At 35.0% G+C, this 23958-nt stretch overlaps 1 protein-coding gene across 1 annotated transcript; it reads right to left on the bottom strand.

The window, feature by feature from the left end:
• Nucleotides 1-660: 660 nt before the first annotated feature.
• LOC127878819 (uncharacterized) lies at nt 661-23304 on the bottom strand. The gene is made up of 4 exons (XM_052425345.1): nt 23258-23304; nt 18785-21339; nt 1014-1174; nt 661-969 (listed from the first exon to the last, which is right to left on the bottom strand). Exons 1-4 carry the CDS (start codon nt 23302-23304, stop codon nt 661-663), a joined length of 3072 nt encoding a protein of 1023 aa, XP_052281305.1.
• Between the last annotated feature and the right edge of the window lie 654 nt (nt 23305-23958).

Genomic DNA, 23958 nt, shown 5'->3' with positions numbered 1-23958 from the left:
TTTTGAAGCTTAAGTTTTGTCGACTTTGTTTCTTATGAAAAATCATTCAGTGGTTAAGTAAATATAAATAAAAAAATAACAAAACAAAAATCGTGTAATTTTATATTTTATTTCAACATTTCTTTTGGCGAATATGTAATATATATTTTTTTCTGCAAAATATGCACGTTTTCTTCTAATGGGTGACCTTAAAATTCGATCAATGAACCAAACAATATCGACCTAATATACGCGCATATCGCATGACGTCATTTAAAAAGTAGTCCGTGCACGCGACAGGTATATTCCACAGTGTTGAATACAAGCAAGTATATTCCACAACGTGTTATACCGTCAATGTCGCGGTGAAAATGGGATAAATCCTCGTAGTGTCACAAAATATGACAACAATAGATCTCTCCAAATTATTCAATCGTTTCGCGTTGGAACGCTTTTTAATTTCCATGGATTTTGTTCCAATCTTCAAAACATGCATATTATATATATTTAAAAGCATGGCAGATGTTCAGTATTACTGTTTCGTATTAAATATCATAACTAAGACGAAGATTTGCGAATCTGAAACATTTTTTGTTAATTTTTCAATTTACCAAAACGCGAAATGATCCCTTTAAAAGCACATTGCTGCTCCTCGAGCGCTGTGCCGCCTTACTGGCATGTCTAGACGTCACAAGCCGTCGACCTGAATACCGGAACGGTTTTCCCAGCACGTAAAGCACATTGAGTACCGCTGTCCTGGGACACTTCCAATATCTTTCTAGGGCCACCTCTTCGAAATCTTGGTCTGAATCTCTGCTCCAGGTCCGCCCCGTCCGTCCTGTACGCTGCCAACTCCGCTGCCCCGCTGCTCCTGCCCTCTTCCGGAGATGTAGTGAAACCACTATCCGACTTAGGCAAATGACCATTCCGCTTGGCGATCCTTCCAAGTTCTTCCAATAGCCGCCGCAAAAGTTCCCCTATCATACACTCCTAAGACGATGTAGTGAAATCAATATCCACCTAAGGACAATTACCATTCCGCTTAGCGATTCTTCGTAGAAGTCTTCAAGAAAATCTTCTGCGTGTGACTCTCGCCCTGGTCGCGACGTGCACGCTCCAGCTCCTGACCGAGGCTTGTCATACACAGGCTGTCCGTTAACGTTTATATAGCACCATGAACGTTTGCCCAGTTTGGCTGTTTTTACAAAAAAACATATAAATAAGTAACCTGCATCTCAAAGAGAAAAAAATAGTCAACTACGCATGGTTAAAGAAAGTAACGGAGAAACTATTTTGTTTATGCATTTTATGTTAATATACTGCGTTAGTTTGGTCTAAACTGTTATTGGTATATATATTTTCATTTATTGTAATTACTTTCAATTTATATTTACAAACAGCTAACATTTGAACAATATTTGATATATTGAAATGATGTCAGCGTTTGTTTAAGTTTTTGTTTTCAAAGTAGTCAATGTCGTAGAACCTCAACAAGCAAACTTGTGTTTATGTTTTCCCTTGTTTAAAATAAAGAAGTAGCTTACTATCAATAGGTTATATTGTCTACCACTGCTCAAACGATTAAGATATTTGACCACTTTCACTAAATGTATATAGTGTCGGTTGTTTCTCGTTATACTAATTCGGTTTATTGTAAATGAAATCAAGTTGCCAGTTGATTTAAAAGGCCTATTATGTGGGTGCCTTCTTTTTCTTTATAATTAACGTTTGACAGGTCGCAAATATTTCGACTGAGTGGGCCTTTCGCACTTATTATGAAGCCGTAAGCCATACACATAAAGCTATGATATCAGTTATCACGAAACCATGTTAAATTCGTGATATTTTGCACTATTGCAAACTATTTTCTATTCAAACAGTTAATTGACACTATTTAAAATACATGAAGCCACCCATAAAAATACTCCAATTTATGTTCACTCTCGTATTGGCCACATTAATATATGTGAAAAGTATGTATGCAATTTATTACGATATATTTACACCGAACCAATATTACGTTATTGTTTGAGAGCATGTATTTGTATGACCTACGCGTTGATGATCACGGTGTCGATACCCTTTGATAAGTATTGTCACGCCACTGTCTGCCTAATGAAACCATTAACCTTCCGAATTGATCTTACTCACAACAGTGGTAATTGTTCCATTATTGATGTCCGTTTTTATAGTGTAATATAATTAAGCCGATTGCAGTGATAAATGAGCAGCCACTAAAGCTGTCGAAGCCTTTTATCTGGAATAACATATAATTGCATCAGCTGTTTGAAAAAATAAATCGATAATTTTTACCGAAGAAATGAGCATAAATGTAAAGGCATATTTATGTTGTGAAGTACTTCGACAATATTGTTAACAACTATACGACAAGAGCATAGCAGACAATTATATCAGAGGGATATTACATTTCCAACGACAACGTGTTGTTCCCAATGCATGGATTCAGCACCTTGGCTGCTAATTCATGATTTAAGTATGACAATTAACAACATTAGTTAGTGCATTCTAAACGGCTTTGTGAAATATTATTGTAACATATTCCCCTCCTGTGAGTATCGTTTCCATGAAAATGTGTCGAAGATCACAAATATAAATAACGAACTAGCAATTTTTAGACTACCGATGTTCTATTTAGTGTTAATAAAGCAGGGATGTGCGTGAGATTTGCGTAACTGTATGGCACACTCCTGATCATGTTTACACATAACTGTAATATTCTTTATCATGCCAACTATAAAACGCTTTTAAAATTAAATTGTGAATTTTAAATTCTACATATACTCCAGGGAGTAATCATATGATGGTCTACAAGAGGTCAATATTCGACGTTACTGTATTTTTCGACGTTGTATAGTATACCCATTCTTACTTTTATCATTTTGTATGCCGCTCACTTTCCATCTATATCAGCAAGAATGTGATTTTGTTTAAATATAGATATTCGCTCCATATCTCGACATTACTCGCTACGAAATTTCTTAGCGGGCTCACAAAATTACAGCTCCCGCTATAAAAATTCGTAGCAAGTAAAAGCGATGTATAACGCGAATATTAATACGAAATAACGCTAATCACGTTCTTACTGATGTGGCGAGACATTAAGAGGCATTAAAAAATTAAACAAAAGTAAAAAAGTGGATCAAACGGCGAAAAATACTTTTTCGGCATGATGTCGCCATCTTGTTCGTCGCAAGATTACCCCAAGAAATTCTCAAGGTGCATGAACATAATATGGACACTAATCACGAATATGATTTTAATTATTTCTATGAATGATTCTACTAAAAGTGTTTGTAATGTTGCTTATAATTTAAGACATCGTTTCTCAAAGTGCATGTGTCAATCTGTATAAAACAAATATTCATACATCACGAGAAAAACTAGTATATATACGCAATTTAAACAACAGTTTTGGGTATGTTTTCAACATATCAACGCGAACCTTAAAACGGTTAGTGTCTTATCTGTAAAAATTTCAAACGCATATACTTATGTCGTAACAATGTTGAGCAGTGTACTATTATGTTGGCTATACTTACGAAAACGTTAAATGATCAGTAGCTCAGATGTATTTGTGTGAAACCGGATATTTCTCAGGGATTCTTCGATATGCTATTGCCTTTCCAGTGGAACGGCGCGATTAAGGTCGTTGCTATTCTTTTTAGAAACTCACATATACATTAAAATAATTCAGTGAATTGCGTGCAAAATATATGGACATGTAATGCGAGTAAACAGTCGAAGCTAATATGAAAAATTAAACTTATAACTTCACTTCAATATGAATACATGTATGGTTTTGTTCGTGCTTGTGGCGAGTGGTTCAGATTTTCGGGCCGAGCAAAATAAGCTTTATTCGGCACCGACCTAGTATTCTATTTATCCCATCAATTTTCTTAGTGGTCAACTATTAAAAAAAAATAGAATAAGAAAATAGAACTACACGGAAAATCCGAAAGTTATTTTAAGAAAACATTTTTATTTTTATTTTATTCGTGCCGAGTCTAATATATTACAAGAAGATCAGGCACTAACCTGTTTTTCTGTTTATCATACTTCTATGTCCCTCATTTTAAAGAAATAATAAAAAAACACTAAATACTGCAGCTTTAGCGGGAAAGAATATGACTTTTGTCGTTTGACGTGTTAATAATGGCGTCATGAGTACGCGCACTTAATATTTGTAAAAAATGTTTTATTGCTTTTTGTGTTGCATTTTGTGTTTCTTGGTATCAAATTGTTTGTTTTGTTGAATATGATTCGATTTTACTCAAACTGATTATTTTATAGCTGATTCCGAGTAATATGACCATGACTGATATAAGAGTCCGTCGCGCGTGACTGCTATATTTCAGCATTGCCGAAATAAAGGAAAATATATTCCACAGTGATTTATTTCGACCATGCACTTCTGATGATGGGATAAAACTAAAGTGCACACACAAAAGAGAATAATATACATAAATTAAATGTATAACATAAAACCATTAATTGCGTCATCAGGAATTTAAGTTTTAATTGTATTTTCGTTTGTATAAATAGTTGCCGATAAAATGCTTGTGTTGATCATTATTTTACCCTGTCGTAACTTATCACATTAAAAAATATTTTCTCTTCTACATAAATAATATTGAACAAATATATGTGAATGAGATAATTCGAATGAAGTTTAAACTTCGAAAAACAATACTTACAATTGTAAGGGTCAAAATGTTAACAAATGCTGGGTCAATTTTTAAGAAATAACACGATACACAACTCGCGTGACCTACTCGTCAACGATTAGACACGATCAAAGACTGAACTCTTCACAGAGTAAAGGGCATTTCCCTGCAAAGTTCACGGACCTAGGAACCACCATAATTCAATAAAGCGTATGAAAATATTCTAACCGTTCTCGCCGTTACACTATGCATCACGTCTAACTGTCCAGCGCCGTTGGAACCTTTGTTTACCTACATTTTAATCGGCCGACGTTTTAAACACAGATTTCATTGGAACGATGCGAAATTGTGTCTTTACTTCTGACGATTTCATTCATTAATCGGGTCCGATCGTTGACGAGTAGGTCACGCGAGTTGTGCATCGTGTTATTCCTAAAAAATTGACACAGCATTTGTAGAAAATACAACAATATAATTATGTACATTTCCAGAAAGAAAATTCGTTTCTGCGTTAAATAAGACCAGGCTCATGGAAATCGCTGCACAATTGATGAAGTTATGGCTGTTCTAAACGATGCACCCTGTTTACGGTGCTTTTGAGTTGAATATCTTGTTATATATATATATTTGATAATGAAAACATGTTGTATTTTTTTCAGAGAAAAATATGTTTTGTTATAATTTGATTATTTTTCATTCAAAATGATATTTTCACTAATTAATATCATAGCCACACGCTAACCACCTGTGGTTTTTAAGTCACCATTACAAATCAACCGATAACGTTGTTTGCTGTTTTCTACTTTAGTGCATTATTCGTTTCCGCACGCCAAAGTAGCTATTCCCTTCATTGGTGTACATACAATTTATGACTAAAATTAATATCATGTTTAATTTTATGCCACACAAAAACCTATTTATCACATGCTATACCATGTTTACCATGAAATATAACAGTTACATATATTTTATCTTATACATGTGTAATATACTTTTTAGGCGTTTTCATTGGCTTAGTTTTCGTTTTTTGACCAATCGCATTTTGTTATTTTGCTGAAATGACGTTGCAACGTCAAATGACGTCACGACATGTAAACAACATTCGGGATTTATCATTATGTTTGCGAAAATAATATGTGGCTGGGAACGAGATTTTGACCCATCTTGTCAAAAAATGACTTTTTTAGTTAGGCATATATTATGAAAGTGCTATATCTGACAAATCAAAATCTGAAATTTGAGCATCCAATTCCTAAAAATTACGAAGTTATGTCATTTTTTATGTTTCATGTCATAAACGCCAAATAGCACCATTTTGAATGAAATGACGTCTTACTTCAATAAGTATCAAATGACGCCTTAATTCAATAAGTATCAGTACATGTTATGTTGATCAGTTCGAGTTGATAATAACTCCATTATTCGCATATGTCGATGTACATAATAGATAACAAAATACAGAATTAATTGAAGTATTATAAATCATAAATACTCGTGGTTGCCATGGAAACAAACATGTTCTTTTTTATATGCATTACCATTTTAAATAATTTAAGACAAAATCATAACAGCAAAACAAAAAAATTGCCCTAGACAAATATGGAACATCATAAATATGTTAATTACTAAAAAAAATGTTTGCACATTTTCTTGAAATAGGCGTGTATTCAGAAATTGAACAGTTTGTATAGCTACAAATTTGAAACTAAAATGAATACCTGCTCATGATACAATTTGTGTTTTGCATCTATACTGCCAGACATGTTTTTATTTAGCAATTCTATCTTATTAAACAATTGATAAAATAAGACAAATTTAATTAAGTTACTTTACAGTTGCTATGGAAACAGTGCATTTTCAATTGCATATACATGCTATGTGTAATCAACAATATATGTATAGTTAATATATTATAAAACTTAGCATAAGTGTAGAAAGAAAACAAAATTCACTGATTTCATATGTAGAGGTTCAAAAACATGATTTTTAACTTAAACAAAATTATAGCAATCAGCAAGACATATTTAATGGCACACATCATCATAGATTGAACATTACACTCCACAATGTTTGTTTACCGGTAAAAATAATATACATGTATAGATAACATGATTACATGTGTTTACATCACATATCGAGATGTCAGTATGAACTACAACAGTATTTGTGATTTTATTTTTAGAACCCATACCAGGCATACAATACAATATATTTATCATACTTGACAGAATATTTTATCGTGAGATCACTATGAGTGAGTTTTTCATTATTAATCATAAAACAGATTTTCATGTATCTGACTTAGTTTGCAGAAACAACAATAATGTATACATAATATTCCATAAACATACTTAACATGCTTAATATGTTTACTTATGGATGGCAGACTGTTAAAAAAAACATAAGATACACATTGTTGATATTATGTACTACAAATTCATGCATATCAATCAAATTGTATTTTTGTTATTCCTTGATGAAAAATGATGTGTTATGTCTGGATTAAAACACTGTATCTGTTAACAAAAGTCAATCACAACACAATATATTGTCAATATTATCATCTACACAATATCCAAACTGACAGTAAGATGTAAACTTGGTAAGCTCAGGTTGCACCAGGATTGGCAACATGCATTTTCGAAGATCTGCAATGATAAAAAATACATAAATAACTGATTACTTATAAGCAAGCTTCTACGAACACATCAATAAAACATCACAGAATGGAGACCACATACTTGTCCACAATTTATTGAAATTATATTCAATATAACATGCAATATTTGTCAGTCTTCATCGTTATTTTTCTTTTTAAAATTTATCTCTGCGAAAATAGCATAACAAATTATTAATAAATTTATATCATCAAGATGAAAATATTGTTTTTGTACATAACTCTCTCTGAAATCTGTCTTTAATACATCATCAAAATTCAATTGTGTATGCTTATATGTGTAAATAGTTTTCCCAAACTGAAAAAAACACATTTATTTCTTCAAATCAGGCTGTTCACACTATTTTTGCCCTTTCATAAATCAACCGCATGTTAACATTCCCTTTTTGAATTAACTATGTAATGTCCCTCCAGGATAAAACACTTAAAATTGAGGCATGTGAAATTAACAACTGGCCTGTAAATTATTTCTCCTCATAGGCCAGTCTGGCCTGTAAATTGTGACCGTTTTTCGCCATGTTTGCCAGACAAGCACAGAGAACAGAAAATAGTCAATGTTCTAAATTAAAAAAATAATACAAAGTATAATACTTATTAATTACTTCATCATCCATGTATTATTTGTTGTCACCATAGTGTTGAAGACAAGGATGAACTTTGATTGTTCACAATTAAACAAGAACTTTGCTATAAACTCCACGTGCGTTTGTCATTTACTCAGTTTGCCATCGAACTACGGCGTTCTTTGGTAACGGCACAACAAAAATACTCAGAAAAAGTAGAAAATACACCAAATATTATATTTTATGTGCAAACTGAATCCATTTTATTTATGGAACGCGGTAAATTTTTATCTTGTTATCGATTGGTTGAATAAGTCGTAAATTATAGAACAAGTTTACCAATTTTATTTTCGACCAATGGAAACGTCTTCTGTCCGTAACACCGATTTCTGCCTCAAAATGATGGGCGTGAAAGTGAAAGTACACTAAATGTGTTGTTTCTTCTGAATTTCCGACTTTTTACCGTTCAACTGGTCTTAAGAACGCCGTAGTTCGATGGCAAACTGAGTAAATGACAAACGCACGTGGAGTTAATAGCAAAGTTCTTGTTTAATTGTGAACAATCGACCGAAAATCACCTTCATTCATTAGTGACAGCTGGACGTCAGGAATTACACACTTTGATTTTGGGGTGCTATTTGTGAAACTTTTGGCTGTTTTGGACATACTTGGACGATTTTCATCAAATAAAAGGTGTTTTATCATAGATGGACGCTTCCTGCTGGCAACCACAACGACATATGTGTGCATTGTTTGATCTTTTATGCTGTTATATTGTGTTATTCAATACACCTGTGAAATCATCATTGGGTACCTTTACTCTTATTATATATATAAGGACCAAACATTTTTTTCAAGTACCTGTGCACTTGACATAGCAATATCGTCTAAAATCTTCATTGTGACATCCACAAGGCCACAACGGCTCATACACACACCATGATTGATGGAAGAGATTCAGTTTATTGGAATTACCGCCAAATGAGGCTATTAATACACACAGACATTGAAAAAGCCTTACAAAACGCAATTATATATATTTCTTATAAAACGTTTAGTGAAAGCAATCGAAACAACCGGGATGTCATTTGTTTGCGGAGATTAGCAATTTATCAGTTTTACCGAATACAACATGTATACATTTATTAATTACGATCGATATGATGAAAAGCTCTTGCACTTTTAATAACACTTTAAATTATAGTTGACTACGGCATATTATTTCAGATAATGTTATCATCCTGTTTGTGCAACTGATTAAGGAACATTTATAGCCGTTTTGTAAATGAGTGTCAGCACCAAAAATACCACAGTCGTGATGGTACAAACAGGTGCATGCTTGTGTTAATTTTTTTTATAATCATGACAACTACGTCTAGCTTCCGAAACTTTCCAATGCAAATCTCGCGTTCACTTGTAAATGTTGGATATCGTAGCAGGACATTCACATTAATATATTGTGACAAAAATAAATTAAAAGCGAGCATTTTGTATCGCGTTAAAGCTTTGTTACAGGACCACATCTAGCGTTGAATATTTGGCTATTGCTATAAGGAACATTGATTTGTTTTATTTGTTAGACTAATTGTTGTAATGATTCTACGAAATATTCGTTGATTTTTTAGTGTTTATAGGCTTTTAACACATTATAACTTTATTTGTTTAATATTTTTCATTAGGGGCATAATAATAGCAAATGAAGTATTTTATTAATTGTTAAAGTTGCAACTATTTAAAAATAGAAACAATTGTTAAAAAATCAGTAAGTAAAATAACAGTAGATGTATTATTTTAATACAATGTTTATATTTTATGTGAGAAAGATGCAATTTTGTCTGCACTAGACGTTATTTTGGTTCATAAAAATTATATAGTTAAACTGAACAGTTATCAACATAACATAAACAAACATAACACAAATAATGCATTAAGGTTGTGTTTGTTTGTTTTATTCGATGCGTTTGGGTTTCTATTTTGTTTCTTGTATGTTTATACATTAGTTTACACTTTTTGCAATAGTGATTGAAACTGACGAAATAGAATTCATTATTAAGTTCAACCATGCAACGTTAACAAATTAACCGTTTTAATATTTGTTTCTCTTGATCAAACAGATGCCATTTTTGAAATGCTTTGTAGTATTGTTAACTTAAAGAAATCTTTACGTACTAATTAACCAGATTTTTACAAATATTTATTTTTTAAAACAACCATGTTATATACTTACTAGAGATATAATTTTGCGTGACGGAATTTCAATTAACAGTAATTAATCCAGTGACACGTGTTCGATATATAATTTCTGCAATTTATTTAATGCAAAAAACCGTTAATGAAGTACGTAAATATTCGTATTTAAATTTTATTTAAAGTTATACTCTCTTACCGTATCAGCAGCATTGGCAAATGACTGAAGTATAAAGAAACACTGCACATCCTCTGCGACCTTCCACAACAGCACAAGTCTTACAATTAATATCGACAGTGCTTCGGGTCATTGTCAAATACTGTCTTTTCCTTCACACGACACAACGTCTTGACATAAACTCGGGTTTGAGAATTAAACGGTAAAAAATCCAATCTGTTTTCAGCTAAATAATTCTCTTTTATAGGTGGCTTTCTGTCAAAAGTTGACAGAAAGGAGATACATGAGGAAGCGCTATTAGATTATCGTTAATTGTTTTACAAAAATGAGGATTGTCGGCCCACATCTCAGTCTCTATTTCTAGAAAAAAAGGCAGCACGAGAGCAGGTCAAATTCTCCATTAACAAACTTATTCATGATTATTCTCTATGTCATTCATGAAGATTTTCGGACTGAACATTAAATGTTGTTACCACTTTTCCCTCATTAACGTTTATCGGACACATTAATATTTAACTTAGTCGCGTCCTTACAATCGTCCTAGACGTACCAGTAATAGCATGAATTTAGAACTGTCTACTTTAGTTATGTGTTAACGTAATCAAACACGCGTGTATATTTGTAAACTGTATATATATATTTTTTATTTTTCCTATTGACCTTTCTGCTATATGTTGTTGCTATGTGTTATTTTTTAACGCAATAAAAGACGGGTTTATTTTTGTAAATTTATTGTTTCAATTTACTTTTCTGCTTTATGTTATTGCTTTTTTAACCTTTAATTAATATCGAGTCGCCAATCTTTCAAGAAAATGAATCACTACATGCCTCGAAGGTTTACACGATGTCGTTATGTTTGTTAGACGTCTAAATGACAATACAATATGGAGAAAAACATAATTGAAAACACCACCTTGACAAAATCAACGTGAATGTTGTTGTATCAGTTTAAATTGATATCAACACATAAGGTATTGTTAAAAACTTCGGAGCTCACTTCAGCAATATATGTTATGGTTTACTTAAACATGGTCGGAATTTTGATTGGTGGTTTGCAAATATAGTATTCAAACATTTTTACATTAAGACATTCTTGCATAAAAAATCTCAGCCGGAAAAGACAAAATGACACACAATGTTCATCACCAATATTATATTAAATTAAATTCCATCTGAAGTCAAGCGTCTGTGTAATGTGTGGAACGTACACAATGAACTCAATATATAAATAAGATACACGGGTTTATAGTGGCAGCTCATAGAGAGTTGAGAGTCTATTGTTTACACAAATTACTTTGTCGATGAGTATACTCCACATAAATGTACACAGTGTACACAGGCTAATCTTATTTGACATGCATGTAGCCAAGTTTTCCCTGAAAGCAGCCTATATGTACAGATTTCAATGATACACAATAGACTGGCCAATGCCGACATACAAGCTGGTAAATACATCCACTGCAGTAGTATAGCAGACGCGCCTAAGCATTCGTCGCCTGCATTGCTGACAGGCATCGGTAATCGTTCATAGCATAGTGAGTTACAGTCCTTAGCGTAGCTAAGCTAGCTAAGCACATACTGATTTCCAAAACATGCTCTGTACATTAAGTCGGCCGCTAACGCGACCAACTTAAAACTACAAAACGCCAAATGTGTGTGGTAATGGTTCGTCTGAGATATCAGTGTTTGCTTGTTGGAAAACTATGAAGCAAAGAAAGCTCATACACCGCTGGCATTGACACTGAAATTCGTATGGCTTTGTCAACGCTTGTTATTGTGCTGTGTGAAAAATTGTATTTCCCTTTACAAGATGAAACGCGTTTGCCAGATTGTTCTGTTGCACTTCCTCTAGCAACACGTGATAATAATAACGACCTCATGACGAAAAAAATACTGTTCCGTGCATTTTGCAAGAGCTGTCGCGAAATAATGGGTCTTTTATTGCACAATGTTATTGTTTACAATTATTTCCGCTTGGTTTGATAGCACACATGTTTTACCAAATCTCTTTCATTTCCTTACATCGATTTAAAACCTACTAAAAATACATATGCCAATGTTGTTTGGCGACGCGACATGGACAAAATGTACAGTCCAACCTGCCCGAGTGACCGTCTGTAGGTTTTGTTATATGGTTGGCACTGCAATCTTTTTAAAAACATTCCCACTGTGACGCTTGTATACTATCAACTAACCGCGACAACTTTAGAGCTTATGAGAGAACGCCGTAGTAAGTTCAAATGATATTGCGAGGCATTGTGCCTTAATGATATTATTTCAGTAGCCAACTACTTCGTCATAGATGATAAGGCGCAGAGAACTATGGTTTTGTTTATACCCCATGCACCTATAGCAGCGACCATATGCGAATCGACTTGAAAAACTATAAACTATAATAAAGCCGACTACTAATATTGTTCGATAAAGTGGTATGAGCCGATGCTAAAACTATGGTCATGACGAATCGGCTCGTTAAGAGCCTTGGAAAATTGTCACAATCTAACAGGACGGGAGTGACACCACACTACGTAGAAAATTGTCTTTCCCGAAAAGCACGTGGGTATTCGATGCGTTACTGCGAATTAATTTATATTATCGATCTAGTATTGATCAAGTGGTATTTGGTAATTTCAGTTTAAGCCTGTGGCATTCAAGATTTAACGTTTAGATAAATGCAGATTAGAATTTAGCATTTGTTATTAAATATACGTTTAATACTACGATATTTAACATATTTTTCTGTAAGCAATCGTTGTTTAACATTACATTGTAAAGGTACGCTATATTTTTTATATTAAGTGGTTAAAAAACACACACGTTCCATGTAACGCACAGCTATGGCACATATAAATGCTGACGTTGGGTGACTTTTCATAATGTACAATGACTTTCTGCCTGAAGTTCTTGTTCTTTAGGTTGTTGGGCATGTACACACGCTGCCTACTATGATTGAACACAATTTATCAGTAAATAATGAGCAACCTTATTGTTTTAAGGAACACACTAAACAAAGTGTCAATAAAAATACGTCAATTGTTTTAGAAATTGACATAATCCAAATTTTGCTATTATTATAAGGTTCACGTTAAGTTACCTTATACCGACTAAGTTCTATATTTGTGTTCAATGTGTGCATGTGTTGGTGTCTATATTAAGATATTGATTCTAATTCGTTACAGCTATTCCTGTTTTCGCCGTTATTTTCTCTTTCATTTCCTTGCCGAGACACATTTATCAGTAATACTTCTTATGACCAGCTTTCTAGTTAATGTAACCTTGATATAAGTTAACCAGGCTGCAGATAGCTGTTTTGTATTTCAAATGTTCTTAAACTTTATGCATATTTGTTTAAGTCATGTCATATATGCATTAAGCCTTGTTTTATAAAAAAATGATGCATACAATAATTATTAATGTTTTACTACCGTATCAACGTGTTAAAATATACATAGACACGTTTAATGATTTAGATCTGAATATAAAATCAATAGAATAAACAGGAACGTAATTCATTTTGATAGCCTTGACGATTTCTTTCAAAATATAAGCACTGTAGGCACTAAAGGCCTGAGGTTAGATTTAGTGTGCTTGATCCTAGCGGTTGAGTGCAGAAGCTCAGAGACTGTAAAAAAGACAATATTTATGTATATACTCATGTGTACAAAGACGGTTCAGGACTACACGATAGTGGTGGTGGGAACGATAATCTTTTGTTTAACTCAACAGATCTGGTAGAGGTTATTCTACATAGGCGGTGAAGGTATACAACAACATCACCACCAACAACATGGCCGCAAAAACTGTTATTGTTGGCGTCAAATAAATCACTTTCAATAGCCTAAAATAGCGTTTTATTACATAATTAACAGATCAAGAAACCACTCATACTTCCTTTGCAATGTGTATACAAAAGAAAATCTACTTTCTCGAATAAAGAACGGTGTACAGATTGTATTATTTGTCTCACGTAAACCTTTTCGCGCTCGATTTGCGCTCTCGATCTGCGCAATGAAATACCATATCCGGTTACTTCGTCTATTTCAGAAATTAATCGTGAATAATTTTTTTCCATTTTCTTTTTTCTGAAATGTCTTGTTAACGCAAAATAAAACAACAATATTTTAAATAAGTTTTTATTAGTATCAAATATTATGTCTTCAAAAATGTCTCAGAAATTTTTTATTCTTACTGTCTCCGTAAACACTCGTATCTTTTCGGCCTGGACCGTCAAGTGAGGAACATATTTTCGCATGAATATTTGAACAATAAAAACTATGTCGTAGCCAATGCTTAGCAATTTTACTTCAATAATATTTTTTACACTGTTTATGACATTGTTATGTTATATAGTGATGTTCTGTATTTACAAGACGGGTTATTGAGATCTGCGAAGAACTAATGTTATTGCGCATTAATTACGTGGTAAATCGGACTTTTGGAAATCTGGATTTTGGCAGCCAGCCAATTCAGATAGGCTCAGAAATTTGTAACATTACTATGACCTTGGGGCTTCGCCCCATGCCAAAAACTTAATCACCTTCTGTAAGTTACATCAACATTGATACATGAGAGTCACATTCCGATGAAAATCATCAGTGCATAAGCTTCTACATAGCCTAGCAGCGGTAATTAGCTTCCTAGTTGAACAATAACTTAATCCTGCGTGTGATTGAACATATTTGTTATATGTCAGAATCTGCATCACACTTACTATGGCCTGTGGCAGCAATCTTGTCAACTTCTAGCAATATTGATGAAATATTCCAGTGAACAAGAATACAGTTAATATAATTTACCGTCTTGTTCTGTTCTCTCAATCTGCGTCCAGTTTAAAGAAATAGCGTTATATGAAACTGGATTGTTTATGGTAAATAATTTTTAATTTATATTATTGTGCCCAACCTAATGGCGATCGCGAATGTCAGTTTCATATAGAAATTATAAATTCAACTGTCATGTTATCCATTCTTATTATATGAAATAAAAAACGCCACTATCCGTAAACGCTGCCAGTTTTTTTGCCGGATAAACAAGTATCTGATTTGCTTTTGTTGAGCTCTCACAATAGAAATATGTTACATTTACCAACACAACAATCACCATTTATATTTATAAGTCATTGAAGCATGCTGATAACAAATTTTTTGGAAAATCTTCTTCCAACGAAATGTATTTTTTCTGAGTGTGATTTTTTTTAACGTATTCAATGTGTGTCTCACAACAGTCGAAAAGCATTTTAACTTCCACTATTTTACTTTTATAATATTTACCATATTTTTTAGGAGTTTACTAATAATACGTTATACACGTACTGGTAATCACTAGTCAAATAACTCAGATCTTCGCCCAGTTGCAGTTAATGGGGTGTTCTGATTCATGATTTTCTAACTTATCTTACTGTAAATGAAATCTAGCAGACAGTTGATTTATTACGTCGCTGTATTTTGTTAAGATTTGTGCTTCATCACAAACGTTTGACAGTTGAATGTATGCTTCAGCCACCGAGTTCCTGGTTAGTTAATTATAAAGTCGAGACTCTCAAACCATGGGCAACATTTTTATATACCTATTTTAAGCATCCAATAATTATTTCGTCATTCATACTAGTATGTTCTTTTCGTGCTACGTATTACAATATCAAAATATAAATATACATTTTAAATGTTTGATTTTAAACACGTTGACTGAAATTCATCAACAGTGTCCATTATTGAAATACATTTGTTTAGTTTTTTTTGTTTAATTGAATAATTGTCATATGTGTTCTCTTAAAAGTCAAATATTAAAGCATATAAACAGCTTTTTGATATATATATATATATTTATATATATATATATATATATATATATATATATTGAAAAAAGATGCAATTTATGCGAAAATTTACACATAAACAACATTACTTGAATGTTAGTGTTTGAGGGCATTGATATAAAGACCTTCGCGATGTTAAATCTTTTGTCATTCCCCTTTGATGAACATAAGGCATCAAACAATGTTCAAAAATGCGACCATCAAAACACACACACACGTAATTAATGTTATCCCGGGCATTATAAATGGTTTATAAATGGTAATATATCTGGAAAACTGTTGCAGCCACACTATACTGCTGAACGGCACATACATAAATAACGTATATAACAAATGACGACCAATGTTCCAATAGGCATGATTTAATCAGTGATTATATAATGTGCCCATGAATTTAAGACATATTCTATAAGTTTAGCAACATACATATTCATCATGTACCTCTTCCCAAAATGAACATGCATGAACAGATAAATATGCTTTTTTTAATACATCAGGAACTCAACGTTCAGGATCTACGAATGGGGAAATATGACGTTTATGATTTGTGTTTGCATTTACTTAACAATTTCCCTGATAATGTCAATGTTGACCAATTTAAAAATTACAACATGTGCTGAACCATGTGTAAGTTGATAAAGATTAAATCATGTTTTATGGATTAAGATCACTAAGCATTTTTACATGAAATAAAAGAGTAAGCTTTTAACACATTTATTTGTGAAAAATATCATACAAGGCGCTTTTCTGTCTACAATAAATACTATATGGGTCATAAATCAGTAGAGCATATATGCATGAGTGTGACCAGATATTTCCCGAAGGGATTTTGCGCTGCGCTACTGTCAATCAGTCTGTAATTGGCGATTTAGGCCGTTGCTATTTTATTGTGAAACTTCGGATACATACGTTTGTTTTGTGCAATATATATGCACATGTTTTGAACTAAAGCAGTCAATTAAGTGAATACAGAAATGTTAAAGTAATTGAATCAACTAAAAATAATGATATGAAACATAAAAATATTGATTCGATAAACATGCATAATGATGTAACAAAACAACACATTTTTACGATGCCTAAAATCACGAAATTAGCGCTCGTGTTCGGTGTAAAATTGCAATAAATTAGCAATTACACTTTGTATATAAACGAATAAGGTTGATTAAATCAGCTGTAGAGTAACTATAAAAAAAATAAAAGACTAATAATTGTGCAAACAGTATGCAGAAGTGAGTAAACTGAAATTTGATACATTTTCATTAAAGCTTGGCCCGAATAATTCTGCACCACTAAGATCTTGTCAACATGGGAGTCATAAACCTTATTGATAACGATACATTATTTTACATACATGTGTATTTGGAACGTTCTCGAGTCCGTTTCCTGGGACTAGAACCAGTACTTGGTGTCAATGGGTGAGATATAAATAACACTCACACAGTTGGGATCAAACCCGTGACTCCTCGGTCGCTAGGCGGACACCATATCGATTACGCCTCGGCAACCTATTGAAGTGGGTTATTTGCTAAATAATTCAAAGCTGCCGTCGAATGTATTGTAAGCATGAAGCATTTGTATGTAGTACTCGCGTAAAAATTATAGGCACGATTAATACTTAAATGTGTTTATGTGTTTATATAATCACCGCGTTGTGGACTACGTTTCTTTGTATGTTTTATTTTTATGATTTTATGTTATTTTATTTATTGACAAACCTCGCGCTACCATTGTTCTTAGGCTCGCATACTAAACTTGATCTTTATCCCAAACTCACATAATGTTCTTTATATATGTGTCCCACATGTATGTCTGTCGATTTCGTTCTTCGGTTATCCGCATGTCTATCTCTTAGTCCACCAAATATAAAATTATTAAATGACAAATCATACAACCTTGATACAACATTTTCTCAAAGGGGAAGACTCTAGAACGAACGAACCTTGGTGTACTGGTGAAGGACTATGATGTGAGTATGCAAGGCCGTATCGCTCCCGCCATATAGCAAAGGTAATGACAATATCATTAAAAACACACATATTCCTCTTTTTCCGCTGATGTAAAATATCAGGCGACTGCTATCACAATAGCATTCCACGGAGTAATACAATCTTTCGAAATGTTCAAATGAAATGATAATGTAACTTTGTAAACACATGAAAAGAAAACGACTGTAATATGCACCTCATTTTTACACCATAGTACAATCGTTTGGAGATTGTTAACATAAAACAACTATTAGCAATGCTAAGTATATTATTATGAAATATTACAATTGAACGGAAAATTCGACCTGTTACTCTTGTTATAAAAACCAGAAAAAAATCACTCAGTGTTTTGAAAATATGAATATGCACAATAATTAGGACCTTGTATGGAAAATAGGGAAGAAGTGATGAAACAAATCCCAATAAAAGCTGATTTTCTAAACTTGTTAGGGTGCATTAATTTATTTTGAAAATATCTATATCTGACACATACGGACGAATTGAAATATGTATGGATAAAATAACACATGAAAAATACGTCAGTCTGAGAGAAAACGTATCTCTCTTTGATTAAAAAAACACGCACGACGATCTTGCAGAATACTTTATTACATACAATTGTTATGTTTACCAAGTGTTAACATTATATTTGCAGTACTGTTGGTTATCTCAAAATCACATTTCAGACGGACGGCTTTATCGTGCACTTTACAAACGACAGTTCGCACAATATTAATGAAGTTGTCAGATACAGCCGTGATGCTGCTACTATCTCCTTCATCAGGTGGGTCCATATTCATCGGACGTTTCGGCACTGTCCCACTACGTCCTCCTATGGTGTGCCGACCGGAAGTGATCAATTTCCGGCCAGGAGATAGTAAGCCTCCGCTACACTTCCACATCTGCCAGGTCTCGGTGGCCAGTCCCTGGTCGACAGCCCTGTGTCCCCCTATCCACTTCTCCTCTCTCTTCCGCCATAGCCACAAGGAAGCAGACTCCGTTTCACGTGCAACAACCGATATGGCCCGTTTCCGGGCCTGTCCTGTAACCCCCAGTCTGCTGAAAGTGCGCCACAGTGATTGTGCTGGGAAACCTCTGCAGCCCACCTCCACTGGAAAACACCATGCCTTCCAGCCTTTCTCTGTGCAGGTATCTGTGAGGGCCTGGTACTTTTCGCGCTTCCGTTCGAAGCTCTCTTCAATCCGCTCCTCCCATGGTACTGTGAGCTCCACCATCACAACCTGTTTTGATGCAGCTGACCACAGTACTATGTCGGGTCTCTGGTTTGTCACGGTGATCTCCTGTGGAAACTTGAGCTGTTTCTTCAAGTCTGCTTCCATTCTCCAATCTGTTGCCGTTCCAAGAATCCCACATGCGCGTTTGGCCTTTGCCCCTTCTTCTCCGGCTCTGACAAAGGAAATGAATGAGGGGCCTTTGTTGGTCGTCTTCTGCGCTTTTCGTGCTTGATCTAGATGATCGGCGATTGAAGCAAGAACCCTGTCGTGACGCCATCTGTATCGACCATCAGACAGGGCTGTCCTGCATGAGCTCAGGACATGCTCCAGATTCGCTGGTCTTCCACAGAGCTTGCAATCTGGCTTTTCGGCAAGACCCCAAGTCACTAGGTTTGTTGGACTTGGCAGCATGTCGTAGACAGACTTGAGCAAGAAACTAAGTCTGTCGCTTTCCATGGTCCAGATCGCATTCCATGTAAGCTTTCTCTGGGGTACTCCCTCCCAGTTCAGCCATTTTCCCTGTTTCCGTAGGGTAACAGCTCTGGTGAGCCTGGATTCTTCCTCCATTCGGCGAATCTCTTCCTGCACTTGGGTGCGTCGGTCTTTTGCACTGGCTTTGCTCCACTGCGAACGGGGGACGCATCCGAAGCCTAGTCGCCCGTGTGCAACATTACCGACAATGTCGCTGTGCCGAAGACGAGCCTCAGCCTCTTCAACTGCCTTGTCAGCCCTCCACTTTCTCCCGGTGTTGACCTGCACTCCTGCTTCTCTAACCTTCTCATCTCTACTGTCTCGTAGCATAATGACTTTCTGAGCCTTTGTGACCTTGTATTTCTCCGTCAGTGATCTGAGAGGTATCTGCAGCTTGCTGCCTGTGCAGTACAAACCGAGGCTGGTGAAACTCTTTGGCACCCCCATCCACCTCCTGAGGAATGAATTTATTGTCCTCTCCATTGCTTCCACTGTTGATGACGGTACACTGTACACAAGCAGCGGCCACAATAGGCGTGGTAGGATGCCATGTTGGTAAATCCAGGCCTTGAATTTTCCTGGCAGACCACACTTGTCCACATCTTTCAACCAGTTCTCCATTTGCACTACCGTGTCATTGATACTCTGTTTATCATTGAGTGAGTCTCGAAACCACTTCCCGAGGCACTTCACTGGTTGCTCCTTAACAGTAGGGATGAGCTGATCTTTGATTCTATATCTTGCACTCTCTTGAATCTTTCCTTTCCTCAAAACCATGCTCCTTGATTTCTGGGGTTTGAACTTCATTCTGGCCCACTCGATAAGTTCGCCAATGTCTTGCAGCATCCACCTTCCCTCGACGTACGACTTTGCTGTAATAGTCATATCGTCCATAAATGCCCTCGTTGGTGGTTGGATACACCCCGAAGTCATTTTGGGTCCTCTTGATGGCTTCTCCGCTGACTTCACTATCAGATTCATGGCTGCTGCGAACAGCACCACTGAAATTGTGCACCCGGTAATGACTCCTACTTCAAGTCTCTGCCAGTCAGTGGTTATTGCCCTGGTTGAAAATCTCATGATGAAGCCGTCGAAATAGTGCCGCAACATCTGCCGAAATCGAACGGGTACATGATACAATTGTAGAGTCTTTTGTATCATCTGATGCGGAACAGAACCATATGCATTTGCTAGGTCAAGCCAGATCACTGCGATGTCTCCTTTGTTCTCGCGTGCTTCCTTGATGATTTGGGTGATGACACTGGTATGCTCGATGCACCCAGATACACCGGGTACTCCTCCTTTCTGCACAGCTGTATCTATGTACTTGTTTTGAAGCAAATAAGAGGTCATTCTTTTTGAAAGGACAGCGAGGAGTATCTTCCCTTCCACGTTCAGCAAAGAGATAGTCCTGAATTGACCAAGGTTTGACGAATCCTCTTCTTTAGGAATAAAACATCCCTCTGCCTTCAGCCATTCTCTGCAAAGCTCTCCTTTCCTCCAAACAACCTTTATAAGCTTCCACAACCGTAGCAAGATCTTGGGGCAGTTCTTGTATACTCTGTACGGAATATCTTACTGTAGAATTCAATATCAGAATGACCTTATATTGCCTTGGGAAATTGCGCATTACGCCAATTTCATTTAATCTGAAATTGTAGATCGAAAAAAGCATTATAGTTTCTATTATTAACAATCCTATTAATCAATTAAAAAATCAACTACAAATGTTATAGCCAGCTGCTGAAATGATACAAATGTAACACGTTTGTGGAATGATTCAACTAATACAGAACGTTGTCTTCGTGTGCTTGAAAACAAAACGGTGTATTTTAAATGTAATGATAAGTAAGTTATCAATTTGCATCGATTGTGTCTTTAACACTATAAAATATTTACCAGAAAATATTCCTTTTTAACATACTAAATTATTCGACTGTGCAGTAACAGGTTGTGTATCTATGAAATTCCAAATCAAATTACGACGTCATTTCGATCAAGTGTTTTCAAAGACATCTCTCATCAAATTTATCTTGGTTATTTTTTTAAATAAAAAGACAAACACAAAGAAAACAGAATAGGATAAAAATATAGCATTATGATAGTTTCGATTACACACATACAGTTTCATTTTAAGGCTGTTTATGACACCGTTTATTCTACGCGTCGTATGTTCAATGGCAAAGCAATAAGAAACAGTTTGCACTCGTTGTTTAAACATAAAATTGTATGGGCTACCTATAAACTAAATCTCAGTGTTAAACCCCCACAAACATTGTACTTAAATCACTGTTTTCGTCGCGCGGGTAAGTAGGTGTTGGAAGACTGTTCATTGTTTTACATGATTGTTTCCCCAAGTACATGTACTGAAAATCTTGTGCACATTAGTAATTATATTTTTGCTTTTGTTTTGCTTTGAAATTGAGCATACATATTGTCAGGCAATATTATTAAATTGAAAAAAAAGTTAACCACAAAGACTCAAAATGGTATGTTTTGCCGGCTTCAAGATTGAGACTGTTTTTAATGAGCAAATATTTTCTCAAACTGTATCTTATTTGATACAAATTTTATAGTACGCAGACGTTGACAATACCCAAGTTGTGTTATTATTTTTTAGCTGTAATTTTACTCATATTGACCATAAATTGTATGTGTGTTGATAGTGGCTAGATTCGTTTGTATGTTTATGTAAGGATATACTAAAAACAGGTTATTTTGTAATCTTGTTTTTATGGTCAGGCATATTTGCCAATATCTTTCAAGTGTCTGGTAATTACCATTTTCTTAAAAGAGTTTACCATCAAAATGATGTAATCTTCGTAAAAATTATTTCGCAATTCTTTATTTTTTTTAAATAATTCAAAACACATCATAACTATGATTGCATATGTTATCATGTTTACGTGCTGCATATATGTGCTAAAATCGTTATCGGAGCATATATTGTATTTATTGGAATAAACAGGAGCACATGTCAGTTTTGAAGCCTTTATGCGTTCTTTAAAATACTATAGCAATTGCCGAAAGTCAGATAAAAAATGACATAGAAAAGTCATAGATCGATGAAAATGATCACAAAAAAAGTTTCACATCCGAAGCAGCTCAACGGAAGAAATCAGCTTTTAACTGAAAACCCGAGGGATTAGTGCGATCCTTATTGTGAAAGCGCTCTTAAAATCTCCTTTAAAGAGACGCCGACTGCATGTTCTACCCAGTAGGTGTGTGTAATTCAGAAGTATATTTATAGGTCATCGATGCGTCTTCACGATTACGTAATGTGCAGACCTGCTCATGTGACCTTTTAGTATTTAATTTTGAGCTAAAGTAGGCAAAATAAATGATTTTGATTCAAATAGACCAGTGCAATGTGGCCATTCGGACCTTAATGGGCAATGAAAGATAATTTTAGAACAAATCCTATCTGGTTTCCCTTAAAAGGACATTGTTACTCCGCCAATGATGTGCTGACAACTTACACAGATACTCTTCCCTCTCCTCGTGCGCTGCGCCGCCTTACAGGCATCTCTAGAGCACAAGCCGTCTACCTGAACACCGGAACGGTTTCCCATGCACTTTAAGCGTCCTGAGTACCGCCGTCCCTAAGACATCTGTATATCTTCATAGGGCCACCCCCTCGAAATCTTGGTCTGAATCTTTGCCTCAGGTCCATCCGACCGTCCTGTACGCTGCCAACACCGCTGCCCCGCTGCTCTTGTCCCTTTTCATGCGATGTATTAAAACCACTATCCGACTAAGGAAAATAGCCATTCCGCTGTGCAATTCCTCCAAGTTCTGGGAGTCAGTGAAGTCAGCGGGAGAGGACGTCCGACTCGAGGGATGACGGTACTCGCTGGATTAGCAGAGCCGCCGCAGAAGTTCCCCTATCCGACCCTCCCAGACGATGTAGTGAAACCAATATCCAATCTTTAATTGTATGAGTACTACTATTATACAATGATATACAGTAGCTGTTGTCTTTTTCAAATACTTTTGTTCAACTGTTTATCTTTAATTGTATGAGTACTACTATATTATACAATGATATACAGTAGTTGTTGTCTTTTCCAAATACTTTTGTTCATCTGTTTATCTTTAATTGTATGAGTATAACTGTTATACGATGATATACAATAGTTGTTATCTTTAATTGTATGCGTATAACTGTTATGCGATGAAA

This window comes from Dreissena polymorpha, chromosome 4 (assembly GCF_020536995.1).
Source record: "Dreissena polymorpha isolate Duluth1 chromosome 4, UMN_Dpol_1.0, whole genome shotgun sequence".
Lineage (NCBI taxonomy): Eukaryota > Metazoa > Mollusca > Bivalvia > Myida > Dreissenidae > Dreissena > Dreissena polymorpha.
The sequence above is the reverse complement of the archived record's forward strand: the minus strand, read 5'-3'. Positions and strand labels throughout refer to the sequence as shown.